This window comes from Crocodylus porosus, unplaced genomic scaffold (genome assembly GCF_001723895.1).
Source record: "Crocodylus porosus isolate Cpor-Errol unplaced genomic scaffold, CroPor_comp1, whole genome shotgun sequence".
Classification (NCBI taxonomy): domain Eukaryota; kingdom Metazoa; phylum Chordata; order Crocodylia; family Crocodylidae; genus Crocodylus; species Crocodylus porosus.
Window position 1 is genome coordinate 25978791 of NW_017728950.1, and position 20677 is coordinate 25999467.

Sequence of the window (20677 nt, forward strand, 5' to 3'; positions counted from 1 at the left end):
GCTTTCTATACATTTACCGTAAAAAGAAAACAGAAATAACCGTAATGAAGACTGCCCTATTTTCCCACGTGTCTATTCCTAAGTAGCGATGAGTTCATTGGCATTGTCACTCTGCATTGCTAAATCAGTTAAACCTCTAAGTTGGAAAATATTCCTCAAAACTATAAGGGCACAGCTCTTGTTCTTTGAGGCTAGGGACATACAAAAAGCCTGAGCCTGAGCATGAATTGATTCAATCTTTGCAGGTTAGCCTAACCTAGCTAGGCTGAACTGGTTTGTAACTGGACAGACCTCTCTGGACTGAGGAAATTCAGGCACACACCTGCAGTGGCTCAACCTAGAAGCTGGAGGGAACTAGAGCAGTCCTCCCTTCCCTTCTGCAAGGAGCTGAGTTGAGGGGACATGGCCAGGCCCTGGCAGGATCCGCTCTGATTAGAGAGGTCTGCCTGCACCATCCTAGGCTTTTCCCGCTTGCTGTTCAAGGGGTGGGACTGTTGCCAGCCCCTAGCCCCAGGCCAGTACTGTGAGGCAAGGGGGTGTGTGCAGTACAGTCATATTTTGATGATGGGGAGCTTTTCAGTCTTCCTTTCCCTGTTTCTTTGTACTGTCTGCAGCAAACTGACATGCAAGAAAACCAGCAGGGGTCTGATAACAGTGTTTATTACCCCATCAGCAAAATAGCAGGCTCTCTCCAATAGTTTAAACTGTTCTTAAACAGCTTGCCAGCTGACCTGTTGATTAGCTCCAAAAAGCCCTAAGTGGAAACTGTTCACTGCCTGCCCCAGTGAAATTTGGAGGCACATAGACACCTCTGGGCATTAGCTAGTATACCACGTGCCTAGGGTCTGTGGGGTTGGGGTCTATGCTGTGGGAGATGGGAGGGAGGGAGGAGGGGAGTCTTGCTTGAGCAGTGAGGGGGCAGTAGGTCAGGGGAAATCCAGGCATATCCTGCTGTGACTGCAAGGCTGTATGGAGCTGGAGCAGGGAGCAGAGGAGGGGCCAGCTCTGCTGTGAAGCCAAGAGGCCTGGCTAGCCTAGACAGTAGGTGCTGGGGGAGTCTAGTTTATCTTAACCCAGCAAGGGGTCTGGGGCAGACCTTGCATATACTAGTTTGACCCAGATCAGTTAAGTCTGATACTACCTTCAACCAGATTTGTCTCAAACCAGTTTCAGCCATTTTTAAACTGGTTTATGTGCACTGAACATCTGTTCTGTTGCAGTTTAAACCAGTTTCTAATCACTTAAACTGGTTTATGTATAATGTCTGTCCCTAGCCTGAGAGTTTTTAGTTTCTGCAGCACATAGTGGCAGTCGCGTAGGAAAGGTTTTAGTCACCTTGAATAAGTAGGCTTTTAAATCCCTGCATGTTAATACTGTGTCTGCACTGTGGCTGTTGGTATTGTCTGCCCTGGCATTCTTGAGTCCCTGGAGCTGCATATTCAAAGACTGCCTCCAACAATGATCATTCCCATTTACTCTCCTGAAATTCAGTTTTTTCCATCCACGTTTTGAAGCCAGATGCTACATCAAGGTCACAGAATATAATAGTGGATTTCAAGGGAATGCACTTGGGTGAAAGTGGTTCTAAGGTTTATGTTTTGTATTTTTTTGCTACTTAAAATTATAACATCAGTAGCAGTGTTCCCAATGGCTCTTTAAAACCCCTCCAAATAATCTGTCTTTTATAAAACAAATAAAATTTTCTTATAATGTTTGCAACCCAGCTTTGTAGCACCCTGTTAGTACAGGTGAAATTGAGTAGCACTGACAATAAAATGAAATTTTCAAGGTTATTTCATTATCCACCCTCTGCTGGAAGTAAAATTAAGTAAGTGGTGACATCAGACATTATTTCAGCACAAGTAATTTTAGGTGCTAGTAACATACATTAGGAAGTTGCAGTTTGTTTTGTTTGTTAAATATGTACCTGATTTGGTCATGTCCCTGTAAAAACAATGACGCCACATTTGTGAAGTAATAGACATGGTTGCTATTAAGAAGCGTTAAAACTATTGTAGATAGAAATACTCATTCAGCTGCTGTCATGCCAAAACCCTAGTAAAATTTTTTGGATAATAATGCATGTTAAATCCTCAAATCATTTCCCCATATTTTCAGGTTTTTGCAGCCAGAGTTCACATGTCTTTTAGTGTTTTATAATTGGTTGGCTTCATAATTGTAAAGGCCACATTTAAATGATCCCCTAGTTTGATGTCAAAGTAGTTTTTTTAGGGTGGAAATAGTTTAAATGGGTTTGAAATTGCTGTGCAGAATGAGATGATTATATAGGGTGCCTCTGTGGAGCTTTCTGAGTGACCATGAAAATAGCAGAACAAGATTCTGAAATTGGTATTTGACTGTTTAAAGCAGAAATGGTTAGGAAGATGAAGAATTTCCCCCTCCCCCGAGTTTGGAGAAAACCCACTGAGTCTTTACTGTTTTCTGTGGTTTTTCCCATTCTTTAATATTTGTCACTTATTTGCAGAAATGAAAGCTCTTGGTGCCAAAAATTGCTGTCTGTCTGAATGCTTTGACTAAACTTAAAATATAATGGCAGTGATCAGAACATAACGATGTCTGTTAGCCAATAATTACAGAATTATAAAACTGTCAAAGTCCAGAGAAGAGAGGTATGAGCACAGTTGCAGGCACCTGGATAGGTCAGATAATGGAAGGAATTCCTTGGTGAAGCAAGGAAGTGGGAAGAGGCTGCAAAAATAAGTAGAAATCAATTTGCTAGAATCAACCTTATGACATGTGGCAGAGCTTTGACATTGACTTGCATGAAAGCTAATTTGCTTATTTTTTTCCATCTTCAGCATCAGATTCTTTAAGTGGCAATTTCTTACCCTAATTGTAGTGATTCTAAGAGAATCATTTTTGTTTTAAAAGAAAAAATAGCAATGTTAACAGTTCAGTGGCAGGATCAAAGGATTTGTGTTCATTTCTAAAAGTGCGGAAACTCTGTTTCTCTACAGTCTTCAAGATTTAATATACCATTTAATGAAACAGTGATCCAATATTCCACTTCAGTAATCACAGATGAATATGATCCTGCAAGTAACTGCATTGGCAGTCTTACATGGTAGCAATGACAATGAACGTTTTAAATCCTTGTTTTGTACCTACCAGAAACTCTTGAACATTGCTTTCATCCAGAAACGATTTTAGTGTTTGGGCATGGAGTACCAAACACCCTGCTGTACTTTACATTGGTTTTGTATACCAGTGTCAAGTATACCAGGATAAGGACAGGGCAAATGTGTAGCTATTTCAGGTTAGCTTCACACAGGAGGTCACTTTTTAATGTGCTTCACCACCAGGTATTGAAGAGCAAGTGGTAGCTAGTGGCTAAAGACAAACAGGCTATTATAAGATGGAAGCAGGCAGATAAGACTTAAATAGATGCACCTAAGATGGGTAGATTTTTCTCCTGACTAAAATTCTTCATAGTTTTAGGAGAAGTTACTATGGTTTGTGGGTTTTTGTTCTGCATCACTACTTGTTTCTTTTTTATTTTAACTCTGGTGTAAATGTGTCATCTGTGCAGGCCATTGGCACATCCAGAATGGCACAGATCAAAACAGGACAGATTTTTTCTTTCTTGACCTGTCAGATGATTTTGACATTTTTGACTGTAGTTGTCATCCTGAAATCTTGCCTTGCCTTAGCTGTTGTGACTTCTTCTGGGGCACATCCCGATGAACAGACACATGCATTTTGCAGCCCCTCAAACCCATTAGAAGCGCTGCAAACTGCATGCAGCGCACAAGTACCCAGTGTCAAAAAAACCCGCCATTTAAAAAAAAAAAAGCAGCATATACCACCAAAAGCCGGAGCCTAGATGGCCAGAGCCACGCTCTGCTGCAAGCCAGGCTATGAGCAACTAGCTCCGTGCTGCTGCTGCCCTGGGAGGATCCCAGGTGAGGCTGCTGGCCTAGCCTCCTCTACCCCACCTGGGTCACTTTGCCACATGCTAGAGTGCATATACAGGGACATACTTGGGGACAAATAGCAGCGGTATAAATATGTGCCACTATTCTTTGTCCTGCGGGAAATGCACACCCCTGCACATGAGTGCTTGTCAGGACGTGTCCCTAGTGTCCTCCTTTAACCCTTGTAATCGCTACAATTGGGGTGTTGACAGACATGCTGTGGGAAGTGGGATGGGGGGGGCACTTCAATTAGTACAGCTTTGAGTGCCCAGAGCATCATGTGTATTAGCATCTCTGTGCTGAAAAATGGCGGCAGGGCACTTTGACCTAAAGCTTGTTGGAGGAGCTTTAATTTAAAGTGCCCCACCACCATTTTTCAGCATGGGGACATTGGTTCATGTGATGCTGTAGTCTGCTGGAATGTGGTAATTGCCATGTTCCAGCAATCTTGATTAATCGAGTCTTCTCTGACACTAATTACAGCACATTGGAGCAGCTTTCCTGCATGTATATAGGAGCCCTTGGTGTCTTGAGGGATCTTCCTTACCCTTAATTTATCTTTCTCTGGTTCCCACCAGACTCCATCATTCTGGGTCCCCTTTGTTTTTTCTTTCACATCCTGTCTATGGGTGGTGTGATTTCAACTTGCTTGTCTTCTAATTGTAGATTTACTCCATTTTTTTTCTTGCCTATGCAAGCTCAGTTCTTGGCCTGATCTTCTTTTACCTTCTTGCAACTATATTGATGCCAGCTTAAACTCAATTTGGGCAAAAATGTACTTAAACTTCTTTCAACCCTTTTCCCCTCCTCTTTTAGTTACAGTGTAGCACCATTCTTCCTATTGTTCAGGCCCAGAATTTAAAGATTGTCTTTGATTCAGGCAGCATCTTAATCTTTCTGCTGCTTTTTGTACTACATTTGTAAGACTTGATGCTCCTCAAACCCCTTATTTAGTTTTTCAGATTGCTTCCTCTTTGGTTTTGACAACTTCCATCCTTGTTCCACTTGTTGGTTTTGGCAGTGCAAAAAAGATCTCTCTTTCAATCATAACGCTCCCCTCTTTGTGCATTGCTCTACCTTCTTTCATCACCACAAGCGCAAACTGGATCTTCACTCAAATCCATTCATGGTCTGTCTCAACCTACCTATCATCTTGCGCTGTAGTTGTCAGCCTTCGTAATGGTACCTTCATTCTTTCTTACATATGTCCCCTTCTATTGCTGGAAGAAAACATCTATAGAAGTTTGCAAAGTCCACCATATTGTCAGCCATTTAAATCTCATCTCTGCTGCTTTGTCTGTAAATGCTGTCTAGACCAGCATTTCTCAACCTGTTGGTCGCAAGAAAATATGAAAGGGTTGCGAACAAACTTTAAAAATGGATTCTCCTTTAAAGGAGAAAAATGTGGGAAACCATGGCTTTTCCCTTAGAGGGAGGCAGAGTTTCAGCCTGCAAGGGGCTGCCTGGGACCCCCCACCCCCCGTCCCACACATTCACCCCTTGCCCCGCATACTGGGGAACTAGGGAACTGGGGCAGCGAGTTGGGAGTGAGGGGCATTGGCAAGGTTGGGGGCTTTTTTCTACTTAAAGTATTTATTGGGTCGGGACTAGGCGATGATCCAGGCAGAACTAGACAAATTAGTTAAATGTGTGGACCAGAAGCAGATGCTGTTCAACTCTGAGAAGTGTCAAGTGTTCCATCTGGGAAGGAAAAATGTGCAATAAACTTACAGGCTCATTAGTGCCATTCTAGCTAGCACCACATCTGAAAGGGACCTGGGGGTCATAATTGACCCTAAAATGAGTATGAGCCACCAGTGTGATGCTACGGTTAGCAGGGCATACAATATGCTGGCATGCATCAATAGATGAATCTCAAGCAAAACTAAGGAAGTTATTTACTTGCTCTACTTGGCATTGATGAGGACACAGCTGGACTCCTGTGTCCTGTTCTGGGTGCCACACTTCAAGAAGGATGTGGAGAATCTTGAGAGAGAGCCCAGAGAAGAGCCAATTGTATGATTAGAGGCCTGAAGAGCAAACCATACGAGGAAAGGCTGTGACATATTTGACTGTTCAGCCTAGAAAAAGAGAAGACTTTGTGGGGATTTGGTGATAGCTTACAAATATATCGGAAGTGAGCATCAGGGGCTAGGCAAACTAACTAGTCACCAAAACACCTTGGGAGAAAACCAGGAAACTCCTAGAAAAAGATTTCAGATTGGATATAAGGAAAAACCTTCTTCATGGTTCGTGTGACCAGACTCCGGAATAGACTCCCAGCGGGGGTGGTGCAGGTACCTACCCTGGAGATCTTCAAAAGGAGACTGGATGCGCACCTTGCTGGGGTTATTTGACCCCAGCAGTCTTTCCTGCCCAGAGCAGGGGGCTGGACCTGACAATCTCACAAGGTCCCTTCCAGCCCTAAACTTCTGTGAATCTGTGACTGGCCATTGTTTACAAATGGGTCCTGGTACAAAAAAGGCTGAGAATCACAGGCCTAGACAGTTTGTATCCTGGCCTCTTTTTAATGTGCCGTGCTCATCTCAGTGTTACTTTTTGTGCCCCCTGTCTCTATTCTTCTGCTTCTTGTAATTTTACACTTGGATTATAAACTCTTTGGGGCATAGATGGTTTCTTATGGTTGATGGTGCCTAGCACAAAAAGTGGGGGCTTTTAGGTGTGATTGCATCAGAATTAAAACGTGAACAGAATGCTAATATGAATGAAGATGGCAATGGTGGCACAAAAACTGGAAATAAATTGAAGCAAAGGGCTCTAAAAATACTCAAGGCAGGTCTAGACTTGCAATTTCACAAGATATTCCCTCCCCCACCACTCACTTGCAATAAAGGGAGAACAAAAAATCAACTGACATTGGTTGGTAATGCAAATTGTTTGAAATTTAAAAAAAATGTCTGTAGTATGGCTGCGTGCATCTGTATAAGAAACATGTCTTGCCTTATTTTGAATTGTGCATCTCTTTCACAGGGCACCTTTTGCTGTTAATTCAAACAACAATAATTGCTGGGTTTGTCAGTGGAAGTAGAAGGCAGGGTAGATCTACTAGCATTCTCTAAAAAGCTGCTTTTCATGGAATTTGCTTTTTATCAGGCACCTTTATCCTCAAAAGCTCATGAAGCCTAATTTTAAGCCCCTAAGGTGGCTTGCATTTCAAAATTCTTGAAAACCCAGCAGCTCCATTTGTCACTGGCTCACTGTGGGTATCCTTCCTACTTCTTGATATCACACTTGTTTAAACATGGGCATGGGAGGTTGACTTGCGGCAAGTGTTTTATGAGAGTCTTGCTTTGAGCGAGTGATCCTTGTGTGTCCTTCTGGTCAGTATTACAGGTCTGTTTTGAACTGAGATGAGGAAGTAGGCTGTGAAGTGGAGGGCTTTTTGCGATAAATGTTCTTCTGCTTTCGCTGTCAAGTTGAGGGGTTCCCAGCTCAAGCTTTCCATACAGCTATACCTGCACAGCAAAACTCTAAGCTTGTTTAGTAACAGCATTGTATGCAAGTTGGTAGAACAGAAATCGTGAGCCCTCCATTATTTTAACAGGGAATTGTTATTGAGGTAAGTGATAGGGCAAAAATATCAGTTTTGTCCTAGCTTATCTGTATGCATCTTACATCAGCAAATGCTGAAGAAGTGTTAATCTGTCTAGAAGGCTGAAATCAGTAGAAATGCTGATTGAGGATTGCGGACAAAGCTTGTCAGATGTGATTTTGATGGTGCTTCAGTCATGATAGAAGCAAAAAGTGCTGATATTTCCAGACTGCAGAACAAACACAATTATAATGTTTGTTAGACCTTGTGGTAACCAAATACTTCATTTGTGGTGTGCTTGAGCATACATAGTTTAGGCTAGAAAGCATTCGCGTAGACTTTTGCATAGCATATGCCTTTTGAGATGCATACATGATCTGAATGTTTATCAGATCTCAACTGTGATATGTTAAGGTTGCTGTGGTGGGGGAGGAAGGCCAGCTCAGGGACCCTCATCCTGACCTTCAGTGGACCCAGGAGCCCACCCTCCCTCTGGCTTGGCTTCTGCCATGGGGCGAGGTGGCAACTGTGGAAAAAAGCCTGTTTAAAAAACCATGACAACTCTTAGCAGCAGATCGTGCATACATGATCTGAATGTTTATGAGATCTCAACCGTAATATGTTAAGGGCAGTAGCTGGCAACCTTCACAAGCTGTGGGCCAGAACAACATGGCTTCGGTCTGACACGGGCCAAGGAGCTTTGCCTGTGTCTGCTGCAGCTGCCTTACCCCTGCTTTCCAGCCCTGGGGCAGCTTCTTATCAGCTGCTGGAGAGCAGGAGTGTAATGAGCAGGGATCCTGCTTATCTCTAATTTAAAAAATAAAATAAAAAAGATCTCAAATTCTCTGATTAAAGCCCAGAAATCCATGTTTAAGGCAGTTTGGAAGCCTATCAGTGCCTTAATTACTATAATAAAATTAATTCTAAATACTATATATTTTGTTGCTTGATTTGTTTTTCTTTTATCATGGAAAATCGGAACTCCCCCTGCCTCCTTCACTCACCAGATCACAGGTCCAACTGCAGCTCTTCCCCCACTGCTTTGTGGCACTGAGCCACCCTGATATGCTGATGCCTGGCCCTTGCCTATACCGGTGTCCCTCACTCCTGACCCACAGCCCCCCCAGCCCTGCCGGTGCCCTTCACTCCTGACCCATAGCTCCCTGCCCTCCTGAGCCCTGCTGGAGGGTTTCCCAGTTGCCCCCATCCCCCTGGGCTGGAGCATGACAGCTCTGGCTTGTGCAGGTGTTGGCAGAGAGAGTCAGGCCCTAGTGCAGGCTGAAGGGAGAAGGGGAGGCCTGTGGTACCCTCTTCCCTGGGCTAGGGCTCCTGTGCTGTGCCAGATGGCCTGGCCATGGCCCACCTGCGCCCCCTGCAGTGTCTCCCGCTCCTCCTGCCCCTGTGAGCACAGGCACCGGCCCTGGTACTGCCAGCCTGGCCATGCAGCCCCTGCCCCTTGAACTGTCTGTCCTGCCCCCTTCCTCTGCTGGAGGGGCAGGCACTGCCCCCTACTGCAGCACTAATACACTTTCCCCAGCATCAGCAGGCACCTGCCCTGGCCACCTCGCATGTATGCACGCACGTGCACTCTCTCATATGCCCTGGCCCTCCAACCCCTGCCCCATGTAGACTTACTTTCATGTAGCTTCCAGGGCTGCTCCCACCACCTTGCCTGGCTCTATGCTGGCCATGTGCATGTGTGCACGTGTCGCCCCTCCCTTGGATTTCACTTTCCTTCAGCCCCTTGCAGGCTGGAAAGCTGCCAGCCTGTAAGGGGAAACCTGACGTTTCCAGCAGTGTTCTCCTTTGAAGAGGAAAATTTGCGTTTTTCTCCTTCAGATGAGAAAATTCACATTTTTCTGCAGCAAACAGAAAACCCATATCCCTGGTGATGAGAGGTGGAGGGAGCATAGGTGCAGGTGGAAGCTGTCTGGCACAGGCATAAGCAAAACACTCTAGCTCTGCGACCCAGAACAGTGGATTTGCAGCCTGGATATTACATTAAGGTTAGTTGCACAAAATATCACTAGTGGTAATGCAGTATCAAATGTCTGCAAGTTCAAGTCTTGCTTTATAACTGAGCTTTTGTGGAGTTGTAAATATTAGTGATGCGTTTTAACTCAGTTCAGGGGCTAAATAAAGGATATGGTCACAAACTTAATTCACCTGTGTGTGCTCTTAACTACTTGTTTCAGATTTCCTTTTGAAATATGGATTCTTGTCCAATGACTTAATATATATTGATTATTTTTGATAGCTGCAGGGGGTTATATATTCTCAGTCTTTGTCAGGGTTATTCCAAAGTTTCTTTTTAAAAATCCTTTTACAGGATTTCGTTTTTGGGTGGTACATTCAGAAAGATGAAACCTGCCTATCATAGTAGTGCTGCTACTGCTTTCACAGGACTGTCCTAACCTAAGGTGTGGCTGTTGATGGAACTCATCAGTTTATTTTGCTTATTTTGTTGGTATTGCCTGTCCGTGGGAAAATTAGTTTTAGCAAAGCCAGGATCCTTGAAGTGCGCTTTTGTGAATATTGAGCGTATGATTGCTAACCTTGCTGCAATAAAATTTGTGCCAGTCTTAATGTAAATGGTAGCTGTGAAAATTTGGTATGATCAAAAGACAGTTGGGTTCCATAGTTCTAGGTGAGGGTATAATTTGGCCTGAAAGCATACTACTACTTTTAGCGATGAGTAATAAATATAATTAAAAGAAACTACCTTGGTTCTCAGAGCCAAGAGGTGAATGTGAGAGAGAAACTAGAAAAATGCAAATTAAAAAAAAATATGTGTGTTTGCTATAGAAATCAGTGACAGAATATAGAATCCCATAATGTCATCTGTCAAGTCATTTTTAGGGGCTGAACCACTAAAGCAATCTCTTGCCTGATCATTTCTGCTATGGCTGCCGTCAGCAGAGGTACTTGCACTAGAGCATGGATGAGAGACAGGAACTGTTTGTAAAGCATTTTCCATGAGAATTTTTTGTCTCTTGAGCTTTTCTCCCTCACATCTTTATAGTTTAAAGCAACCTAGATCTTGTGAGGTCTAGGGTGTGTTGAAAAGATTGAGCAAGATGCATTAGTTTGAGGGGTCACAATAGACGTTGTTTTGTCAGGGATGCGGGTGTTCAGTTCTTTTTTTTTTTCACTGAATTTTGTGATGGGGAATGAAGTATAGCAGCTGTTGGCTTTTGTAATTTGTATTTTTAAGTTTTGGCAGTGGTGCCCGAACCTTGAGGATCCTGTGTTGAAATATGAAAATTCATAATACCTTGAACTGTGTTGAACTATTAAATAAGCAAAACCATTTCCAGTAGTTCTAGGAGTTGCCATCTGAAAGTTGAGAGTGTTCTTTTAGAGCATCTGACAATGACTTTTCAAACCATTAAAGACCTTTCTTTGTAGGTATGCCTTAGGGATCACCACAGCAAGACAGAGATTTTTCATCCTCATCTCTGATTATGAAGACTGTTGTTTTGTGTACACATTCCTACATGTTTTTTTTAATTAGCATGGTATAGCAATTGTAATTCAGCCTGCTTCCTATTTATTTCACTGTGTTTTGTTTGTTCACTTGGGTATGTAAATTTGAGTAAAGTTGGTTCTATTTTATCATCATCATCACTTGCTTCACAAGATCTTTTCAATAGAGATGCTTTTCCTATAGCGGCATAAAAGGCAGCCCCTTGGCATCTTTACTGATTTCATGTCACTAGCACTGTCATAGGTATGCTCTATAGATGTTAACATTCAAAGGCAGGTGTGTGGCTGTGTCTTCTTTTTAAAGGTCCTCTTCCCTGCTTATGGTCTGAAGTTGAGTTACAGATAATAGCATTCCTATAGCTGGGGCCTCCAGCAGTTCTAGTCTACAAATTGAATTTTCTTAGAGTCCTGGTCTCTGAGGTGGGGACAGCCAGCCAGCTACCTTCACAGTGAGCATTGATCCAAAGATCTTATTCTTTTCCTGTTACTGTCTTCTGATTAGAGGACCTATACATTCAGCTTGGCTAATCTGAAAAGGTGTGAAAAAAATATTCTCAGATAAGAATTTACTGTTGTAATGACATTTCATTTCATCCTGCACCTGCAGTTTGAATGGGCAATAAGGAATATGACGGATCTCTTTCATATTGTACCTGGTTTGTAGCTTTATTAATTTGTAAAGGTATACTTGTTTTTATGAATTAAACTAAAAGTGAAATGATGAATACTAAGCACCATCTTACAAACACATTTCAGGTTACCAATGCAGCAGTTTTCCTGTAGACTTTTTGTACTTCCCCAGAATCTGCAAAACTAGGTACTGGAGATGGCAATTGCCAACAAAAATTTGCTTTAGCTTAGTATTGGCATGTTATAGCCACCTATTCAAGTTTTTCAGCTGAATCAAGGAACTCAAGAGCATATCATAATCATTTTAATCGTTTGAGAAGTTCTCTCTACTAGAGTTTTGGTGGGAATCTTCATTTACTTCCAGTTCATACTCTACTCTCCCTCTCCCCACCCCCTTGTCAACTTCTCCACAGTAGCATCTGTGTTGTGTGGTAAGTGTCCTCACTGGATCAATGCAAGTAGTTTTCAGAGAAACATTTTCTGTCTTCAGCTTCTGTAGAAGGATATAGCAAGCAGTAGGCTCTAAATAAAAAACCCAATCACAGTAAACAGAAATCTAAAATATTGTACTAATCATGCTACTATCTGGTAAAGATTAAAGAAAAACAAAAAATGAATCCCAAATTCAGGATGCATCCACTTGTGGCAGGTGGACAAACCATTCTTATAGTGCAAAATCTTAATCATGCAGTCTTTATGCATTGAGATATCTTCTGTCTTGTGAGACTACAGTAGACTTTTTCTTTAACATTTTAACTGTTTAAATCCAGAAAATCTTCTTTCCTTCAAGTTAGCACTGTTGATTTTTACATGCTACTCACTTGAATTGTTGAATTGCACAACTACCTACTCCTTGCAGACAGAGAACTGTTCATAGATATTTCTTATGTTATTTCTGCCTGTCCTGTACTGTTACACCTGCCATTGGTGTTTAGAACATAACAAGTTTGTGAAAAGCTTACCTTTTTTTATCCTCCAAGGAAACCAAATTCCTGGGAAGTGCACAGAAGCAGCCTTGCAAGAGTACAGGAAGTAGGGCCATTGACAGATATTCGCTTTAAGGTGTGGTGACATCAAATCCTCAATCCCAACAATTGTGCCTCCTGCCATGCCACATGTGCATGGCAGAATGTATGATTTTTAGGATTGGGATTTAGATCCCAGTCGCACCTTACTTGCTAGTGCAGGGGGCAGAGCCCAGAATTATGATCCTGGGCTCCTCCTGCACCAGCAAGTCGAAACCCGGGTGGTGACAATCAGCTGCTTGTCAGTTGGGGCCATGGACTGAGCTTGGATCTAGAACTGTGGTAGCCTGATCCTGGGGTCCCTACAGCAGGGGATGGGTAAAAACTGCATGTGGTATACTGCTGGGCAGCATGCAGGGTCTTGGATTCCAGAGCATGGAGACGTATAAAAACCAGGAGTGCTGGCCAACTGACTGGTACATGCTGTTTTTGAAGGTTCCCATGCATGGGGACCTTGGGACCCAAAAAGAGGTTCCTTGATCCCAGAGTCCCCTGGTTTGGGGTATGTCAGAAAAGCATGTTTATAGCTCAGCTACACGCATGATTTTTAAAGGTCCGGACTGCAGTTAGCCCAAGATCAGAGAGACCCGCCTTGATGAGCTCACTGCACTCCTTATCTGCCTCTGGGTGTTTGGTGCAGGTCTGGGATGCAGTTCTGTCTGTAGCCTGATTGGGTAGGGTACAACTATGTCCTGGACCCTTGGTTTGCCAGTGGTGGATCCAGACACTCAGATGAGTGTTGGGATCTGGCCCAGATCAGCCCCAACTGGCCACACATTCAATTTAAGGCATGATACAAATGAGCCATTAAGTTATATGTTTTATGTAGAATAACTTTGTGGCTCCTTGCCTGTATTATCATGCCTCAGATTGACTTTAATATGTGGCTGGATTGCTATTTAAGGCACAATTAGCCTGTTAATCACATCTTAAATGTAATGTGTAACAGGGGCCTAGTAGTACTAATTGCTTGGGTGGTCATGCCAATTTCCTTTTTCTGTAAAATCCAGAATTAGGAATAAATAAAACAGCTTCTTTGCTTTTATTTACTTGGCAAATTTCTGTTCTCATTACCAATTGAGAAGTTACCTTGCCAGTTGCTTAATAGTTTCACTAGCTTTAATGCAACTTTTATTCTATTATACTGTATCTAAGGTAGCTGATTTATTCTAAAGGTAATCCCAGTTGAATGTTAGTACTTTGTAGAATTGCTTCCTATATAATTTTTTTGCTGTAAGCAGAAGTTTGAATTGAGTTGTCTTTGTAACTACTGTCTTCATTTTTTCTTATCCAAGAGCTCCAAACGAGAATGGAAACCTCTGGAGGATCGCAGCTGCACAGATATACCATGGCTGCTGCTGTTCATCCTCTTCTGTGTTGGAATGGTGAGTAAAACATGAAGGATTCATATTTCAACTCAGTATGAAAATATGAGATTTTATGAGATTACAAAACTGGTGATTTATAGTTGTGTCCAGCTTATGTTGGCAATTAAAGTATTAATCATGAAACTAGAGCATTAGAATACATTTTGCAGTATTAGTACATGAAGATTTGGGGTCTTCAGTAGGGTTTTGAAATTTTCTATGGACTCTGCTTCTTGCCCACACATCCCTTCAGCCCCAGGAATTGCCTCTCAACCAAAGTTTCATTTACAACAAGTTTCTAGTCTGCATGTTTATGAAGATATCACTTCATAGTTATTTGTTCTTTAAAGGTTATTTTCTTGAGAATGTAGACATCCTGAAATAATAGCTTTGAGACCAATGAACTGTTATATTAATTTCAATAGGTTGATTATTCTGAAACCTAAAGATTGCAGTTTGAACCTCAAGCCTTAAGTATTTCCTTGTTGAATGCTTGGCAAAAGCATCCAGTTAATGCCTTTATTCCCCCATCTCTGATTGTTTCCCATGCCACCTGAAGTACCATAATCCCTGCTATGGCTGGCTGGCCTGCTTACCTGCCAGAACTCCTGACATAGTGCCAAATTATAAAATTAGTGTAGTATAGCAAAAAAAAAAAAAAAAGTTGTTTAGATTTTCCCCCATTTCCTTGTATTGAATTATAGAACTCTCTATCCACTCTTTTTAAACTATGCTAACTGTTCTTTTTGCATTCTTTTGCTTATTTTTGTTTTGTTCTGATCTCTTCTGGGTCTGGCTTCTCTAATGCCAGAAACAGTGATTGCCTTCCGCATATGCATCGCAAACTTATTAGGTTTATTTTGCCACCACAGTGAACTACAGGCTCATAGGTAATTTACTTTTCACTTATTCCCCTACAAGTCTCTGGCATTTTTTGCTTTCTCCCTTCATTGAAAAAATTGATTATTCCCCTACTCTCCTTTGTATTCCCCCAAATGCATATTACGGGCCATATTTAATGAAGAAGTGTTTAATTAGTATGCCTGTTTTATGGTATTTAGCCATACAGATCACATATACACAATAACATGTGCCCATCTTTGAGTCCCAGAGTGCATGACATTTCCTGAAATGCTCTGCTGTTAACTGAAGGTGTTATCACTTACCCATCTGTTTTTGGCATTCTCTGTCTAATATGTCTGTCTCCACATACTTTGCTACCTGCAGTTGTAAATTTGTCATTTTGGCATGGTACATTGCCTTAAAACTTTTCTCACCAGTGTCCCTTGTATAGGTGATAGATGAACGACACACTAATAATTTAAACTGGAGGGTGGCAAACAGTTTCTTGAGTTTATATCCTTGTTCCATCAAATGAGGTATATAGGAGGAGAATCCTGATTCTTTTCCAAACTATGGCCCTACATTAAGAAAACAAAAGAAAGTATTGCTTAAAAAGAACAAGATCTTGTTATTTGAGATGGAAAGAATTGAAGGTAAATACTGCAAATCATCTCAAATTATTCCTAGTAATAACTGTTCACTCCCTCTTTTCTTGCTTCAGTTTTGTTCAGGGTTAACTTGTAAGTCCGTTTGCTGTAAGGAGAAGAGCAGTTCACTCCTTTCTCCCCACCCTTTGGAATTTCCCTGACAATCAGCTAGTCTTCAGTACTGCTCCTTCTTCAGCCCTGCTTTGTGTCTTGCTCCCATGACTTTTAGAGCTCCCCCTGTTCTTCCTAAGAACCTGCCTCCTCTGAATTGCCTCTGTTTATCTCCATTTACAACTCCACACTCTTAGGTGTTGGTTCCTTTTATCCCTGCTGCCACTGTTTCCAAGCTGTCTTCTTCCTATGGTATCACTGAACAGCCAGAGCAAATTTAAGATGCCCAATTCCTTTCCAGGATCTTGCTATCTTAATCACTTTCAAAGAGATAATTGATGCTTTCACAGCATAAACTCCTCATCCCCTCCAGTTTCCATTTGCACCTGTTTCTCCTGTGTGAGGTCTGAAAGATGAAAGTGCCTGATATTACCTTGTACCTGCTCTCTAAAGTTTTGCTTTCCCACTTTGCTCCATCTCTGGCTTTAGACTATGCTAACTGTTCCTTTTGCATTCTTGTACTTATTTTTGTTCTGTTCTCCATTTGGTTACCTCTGTTTGAAATGTCAGTCTGACACGGTGTATCCTCTTCTACGTGGAGTACTTTCTTTAAAAGGCTCTTATTTTAAAAAAGGCCTTGCCACCCCTGTTGTATCCTCACAATTCTTAGTGGACTAAACGAAAAAACAACTCTTCAAATAAACAAAACGCCTTGAACATTACTGTGGCACATACTAAACGTGATCATTTGTACTACATTTGTTTCTTCTTTGTCTTTCTGTTAATAATCTGTTGTTAATAATAATACTCTGAAGAATTTAGTTTTATGCTGATTTTACGAAGCATTTGGTATGCTCTGGTCCTCTTGAGTAACAAATATATTTAGAAAATCTGAATTGTCATCTCAGTTTGTATGTGTGTTAAACTTATAGCCATGTGATAGTTTTTCTGGACTGGCTTAGACATTTCACTTTTAAATGGAGGGAATTTTGTAAAATGAAGCAAGAAGACTCTGCTGCAAGGATCTTAGTACTTTTGAAATCTTATGACAACAACAGGAAGTGGACAAGTGGGAGCAACAGAAACAGCATGTCTCAGACTGAATCAAGAATTTAGAGAGACCCACCCCATATGGAAACATGCCTGAGTTGCAACAGTCTGTTGATGCTGGATCAGCCTTGTCAGCCACCTTTGGACCCACAGATAAAGCAATTATGGAAGACAATCATCCTTCACTGTGAGGGATTGCCAGTGATGCATCAGCTGGTCTGTCATTTGTGACAACATTTAAGAAATGCATTGTTAATTCGTGTTCTTCCCTTCCAGGGGTTCATTTGTGGCTTCTCAATAGCCACTGGAGCAGCTGCAAGATTGGTTTCAGGATATGACAGTTATGGAAATATCTGTGGACAGAAAAATGTAAAAGTGGATGGAATAATAAACAGTGGTTTAGACCTGACACAAAAGAAGTAAGTATTTGGTTCCATCTTTTTGTTGCTTGGAAAAAGCACAGACTGGTTTTAATTGGAAGTAGATTACAATAATTCTATAAAACAAACATTCTGAATTTGACTTTTGTAATTTAATTGTTTTAACTTCTTTCCAAGCTCATCCTTACCTAGTTGTCTCTTGTGCAGTAAACAAAAACTTTCTCTTACAATAGTCTGCACAAATGAATGTGCACTATGTTAAACTGTTTGGTGTAATTGATCATTGGCATTTGACTGATGGAACAAAATCTACAAATGTGGAAGTCTAATGTAATGTATTCAGCTGTGTAAATAGTAGTGGCTTTTTTTCTCAAATGTGGATAATTCAGCAACTGCTGTTGACTAAAGTGAGTTGGGATGACCCTTTAAAAAATTAGGCCGTGTTTAGAAACTTATTTTTGGGCAGTCAGGCAAATCTAGGGGAAGCAGTTTTCAAGGGCAAAAGCTGAAAGGTGAGAGTATAATTCCTTTTTTACTCTTTTTTGAGTATAAAATGGTCTTGAAAAGTACTTTGGCTTGGTTGAGACTTCCACGCTGCAGGAAAGAGAGACACTTTATGAAAGCAGACATCAGGTACTGCTTTTAAGGTGAGGTGAATACTGCTTTTGGCCAGTTAAAGATGGTGAACAGGGTGGAGAGCGTGGCTTGTTTTTTGGTTCTGAACTTCATTTTCTGCAGCTCTGCTTAAAACTCATCTGAACAATTCAGCTAGTTTTGGAAAGCAAAATATCTGCTAACTTGTAAATCAACACTGCTACGCTGTTGGAGGTTACAGATAATGATATCTAAAATAACAGACTGTAGCAAAAGTAGTGAAATAACTAAAACTTTTTTGTTAACTTCAGGAAAAGAATCTCTTGTTTGCTTTTGTCTGCAGATTGTCAGAAACCATATGTATATGTTCTTTTGGAAAATGACTTGACAGAGGATCTGGGTAATTTGAGATGGTAACAGTCTTTTTTTGACCTCCTTAATTTTGAATGAATTACGTAAGGAGTAGGGAAAATCTGACTCAGTTGAATAAAACCCAGTGACAAGGAAACAATTTACTGATGGCAATCTGAAACTTCCAGACCTTGTTTGAGGTTTGTGAAACAAGTGGTGATTAATCCTGTGGAAAATGAAACCATTTATTTATTGGGACAGGGTATCTTTCACATTCTTTGTATAACAAAGTTTTATCTAGAGAACTGAACAGTACTACATTATTGAATGTACCAGTATTGTTAACTCCTATTTCTGCTGGAGAGAAAGAGGAAAAAATACAACTATTTGAATAGTTCGGAAAGGAACAAATCATTTTTAGAGTTATTCTGTAAACCTTAGAGATCTTGACCAGGGGCAGGGCAACAGGGTGTAAGGAGAGGGTTTAGTATCCAGGGCTGAGATTAATTTTCAGGAAATCTATGTCAATTTGAAACAGTTTATAGGCCTGGTAATAAATTTTATGGGATAATCTCGTGCTTTCCACTTGATAAGGTGCTACTCATTTCACAAGCAGTGTCCTATTTAATAGTTCGCCTGCAGATGTTACAGCTTTTTGTGTTGAGTATTATATTTCAGACTTGACTGTTTTACATACTTATGGTACTACTTTTTCTTTCAGTATCCCTTAGCATAACATTACCACAGTATATTTCTTTAAAAGCAGGCAAGAACACAATGCATCTGAATTGGACTTTGCTCAGTAACTGTGTAATCACTAGCGGTTTATTATAAATCCCAGAATGCCTTGTCCTCATGTCTGACTATTGTCAGATGTCAAATGAAAGAGTATTCAAATGTATTTACCCTTTCACAGAATGCAACAACAAGGGGATGTTGAAAGGCAGCAAACTATAATGTAATACATCTTAAGATGCATGAAATTAACATAAGGAACAAGAGATTTGACTCGTGGCCTCAACAATAAGATTCCAAAAAAGATTAGACATTTCTGTGGTTAATGGAAGTCATCCAATTTACATAATGAGTGTTAAGAAATAGGAAGCTTCATGTTTTAAGAGAAGGGTGGCCAACCACGTGTACTGCAGGTAGCGCAGGGTGGCACACAACTGATTGGGAAGAGATCAGGCAGCATAGCAACAGGGAGCAGAATGCAAACCAGGCAGTGGAAGAGGTTTGGAGTGGCAGTTAAGGAGGATGTGGTACTTCTGCCAAAATGGTTGCCCCCTTGCTCTTTTAAGACATAAGATCACCTCCGTCTGGCTGGTCTTAAACTCTTTGTACGGATAGTTTATTCTATACCTGATTCATAATGCAGTTTCTGGCACACTTCTCAGAAGCATCTGGTACTGTCCAGGATACCAGACTGAGGTAGAGGACATTCCTATCCATTAGTGAGTGATTTTCATCCTTGTTTTTTGTTATGTCTTGAAATTGTTTCAAAAAGGACTCCATCTGCTCAGCAGCTGTCTCTAGCAGATGGAGCTCCTGCGGTATCTGAGGTACTGTACATGGGACTACATGCTACAACTTTTATAGATAGACAAAAGAGAATAAGCTTTTCTTAACCACTCCATCAATAATTCTTGTGGAGTCTCTCTCCTTTCTAGCTCAAAGCTCTGAACTTCTAAATCTTGAACTCTCTGAAGTTATTTCTGTTCTGCTGCCTCTGACTGCGGTAATTTTGTCCCCTCCTACAGCTCTATAACAGAAAAGTTCATAGAAAATCATAAGAAAGTAGGGCTGGAAGGGACCCCAGGAGGACATCCAGTCCAACCCCCATATTCAAGGCAGGAACATTTATCTCTAAACTATCTTATACAACTGTTTAACTAATCTAATTCTCAGTCTGTTCTCAAAACTACACAAACAACCCCATCAAATCGCCAGGCATATTGTCCAGAAGCTCCAAGAACATCCTAACTTAGGAACCTACTTAAATCGCTGTTTTATGATTTTTGCCCCCCCAAAATAAAAGCTTACTGGAACACAAAGAAAGCATGGCAATCCCTGCAGCCACAGAGCATATGGTTTGAGAGAGAGTGACTGAGAGGCTGAGCTAGTGACCTAGACTCAGTGAAGGCACCAGTCAAGGAAAGAGAAAGTGTTTTGACACTGTCTTTTAAGAAGCCAGATGCAGTGGTTCAGCGATGCTGTAGTCTGAAGATGAGTGAAAAGAAACCCCAGAAAGCTAACTACATTTCAGCTTGGGATCATGTAAGGCAGTTCCCAGTAGGAATCCTGCATGCTGGTAGTGGTAAATTGTTTTGTTCATTGTGCAACATGACTTTGGATGTGTTGAAGAAAAACAGCATTGAGAGGCAATTTAGGCTAGGGACAGACATTCAAAAAGCCAGAGCCTGAGTTGATTCAGTCTTTGCAGGTTAGTCTAACCTACGTGGATTGAACTGATTTGCAAGTAAGTAGACATTCAGTTTTGATTCCGGAAATGCAGGCACATGCCTGCAGTGTGCAGGCTAAAAGCTGGGGTCGCTAGAGCTAGGCCTCCCTTTCCTTCAGGCTGGAGGGAAGCTGAACTGAGGGGGCTGTGGCCAGGCCCCAGCAGCCTGAATATGATGGGGGAGGGATTTAACCCCCCACCCTGGCCTGCAGGGACCCCAGCCAGGGTCGGTCTGACTTTTCCT

At 41.5% G+C, this 20677-nt stretch overlaps 1 protein-coding gene across 1 annotated transcript in view; it reads left to right on the plus strand.

Annotated features, from left to right (window-relative positions):
• The first annotated feature begins 10425 nt into the window (after positions 1 to 10425).
• Positions 10426 to 20677, plus strand: part of SLC44A1 (solute carrier family 44 member 1) — a 79683-nt gene continuing 69431 nt past the window's right edge. The window contains exons 1-3 of the mRNA XM_019554721.1: positions 10426 to 10449; positions 13871 to 14014; positions 16924 to 17066. Of these exons, the coding sequence (XP_019410266.1) occupies positions 10426 to 10449; positions 13871 to 14014; positions 16924 to 17066 (311 nt within the window). The remainder of the gene's footprint in view (positions 10450 to 13870; positions 14015 to 16923; positions 17067 to 20677) is intronic.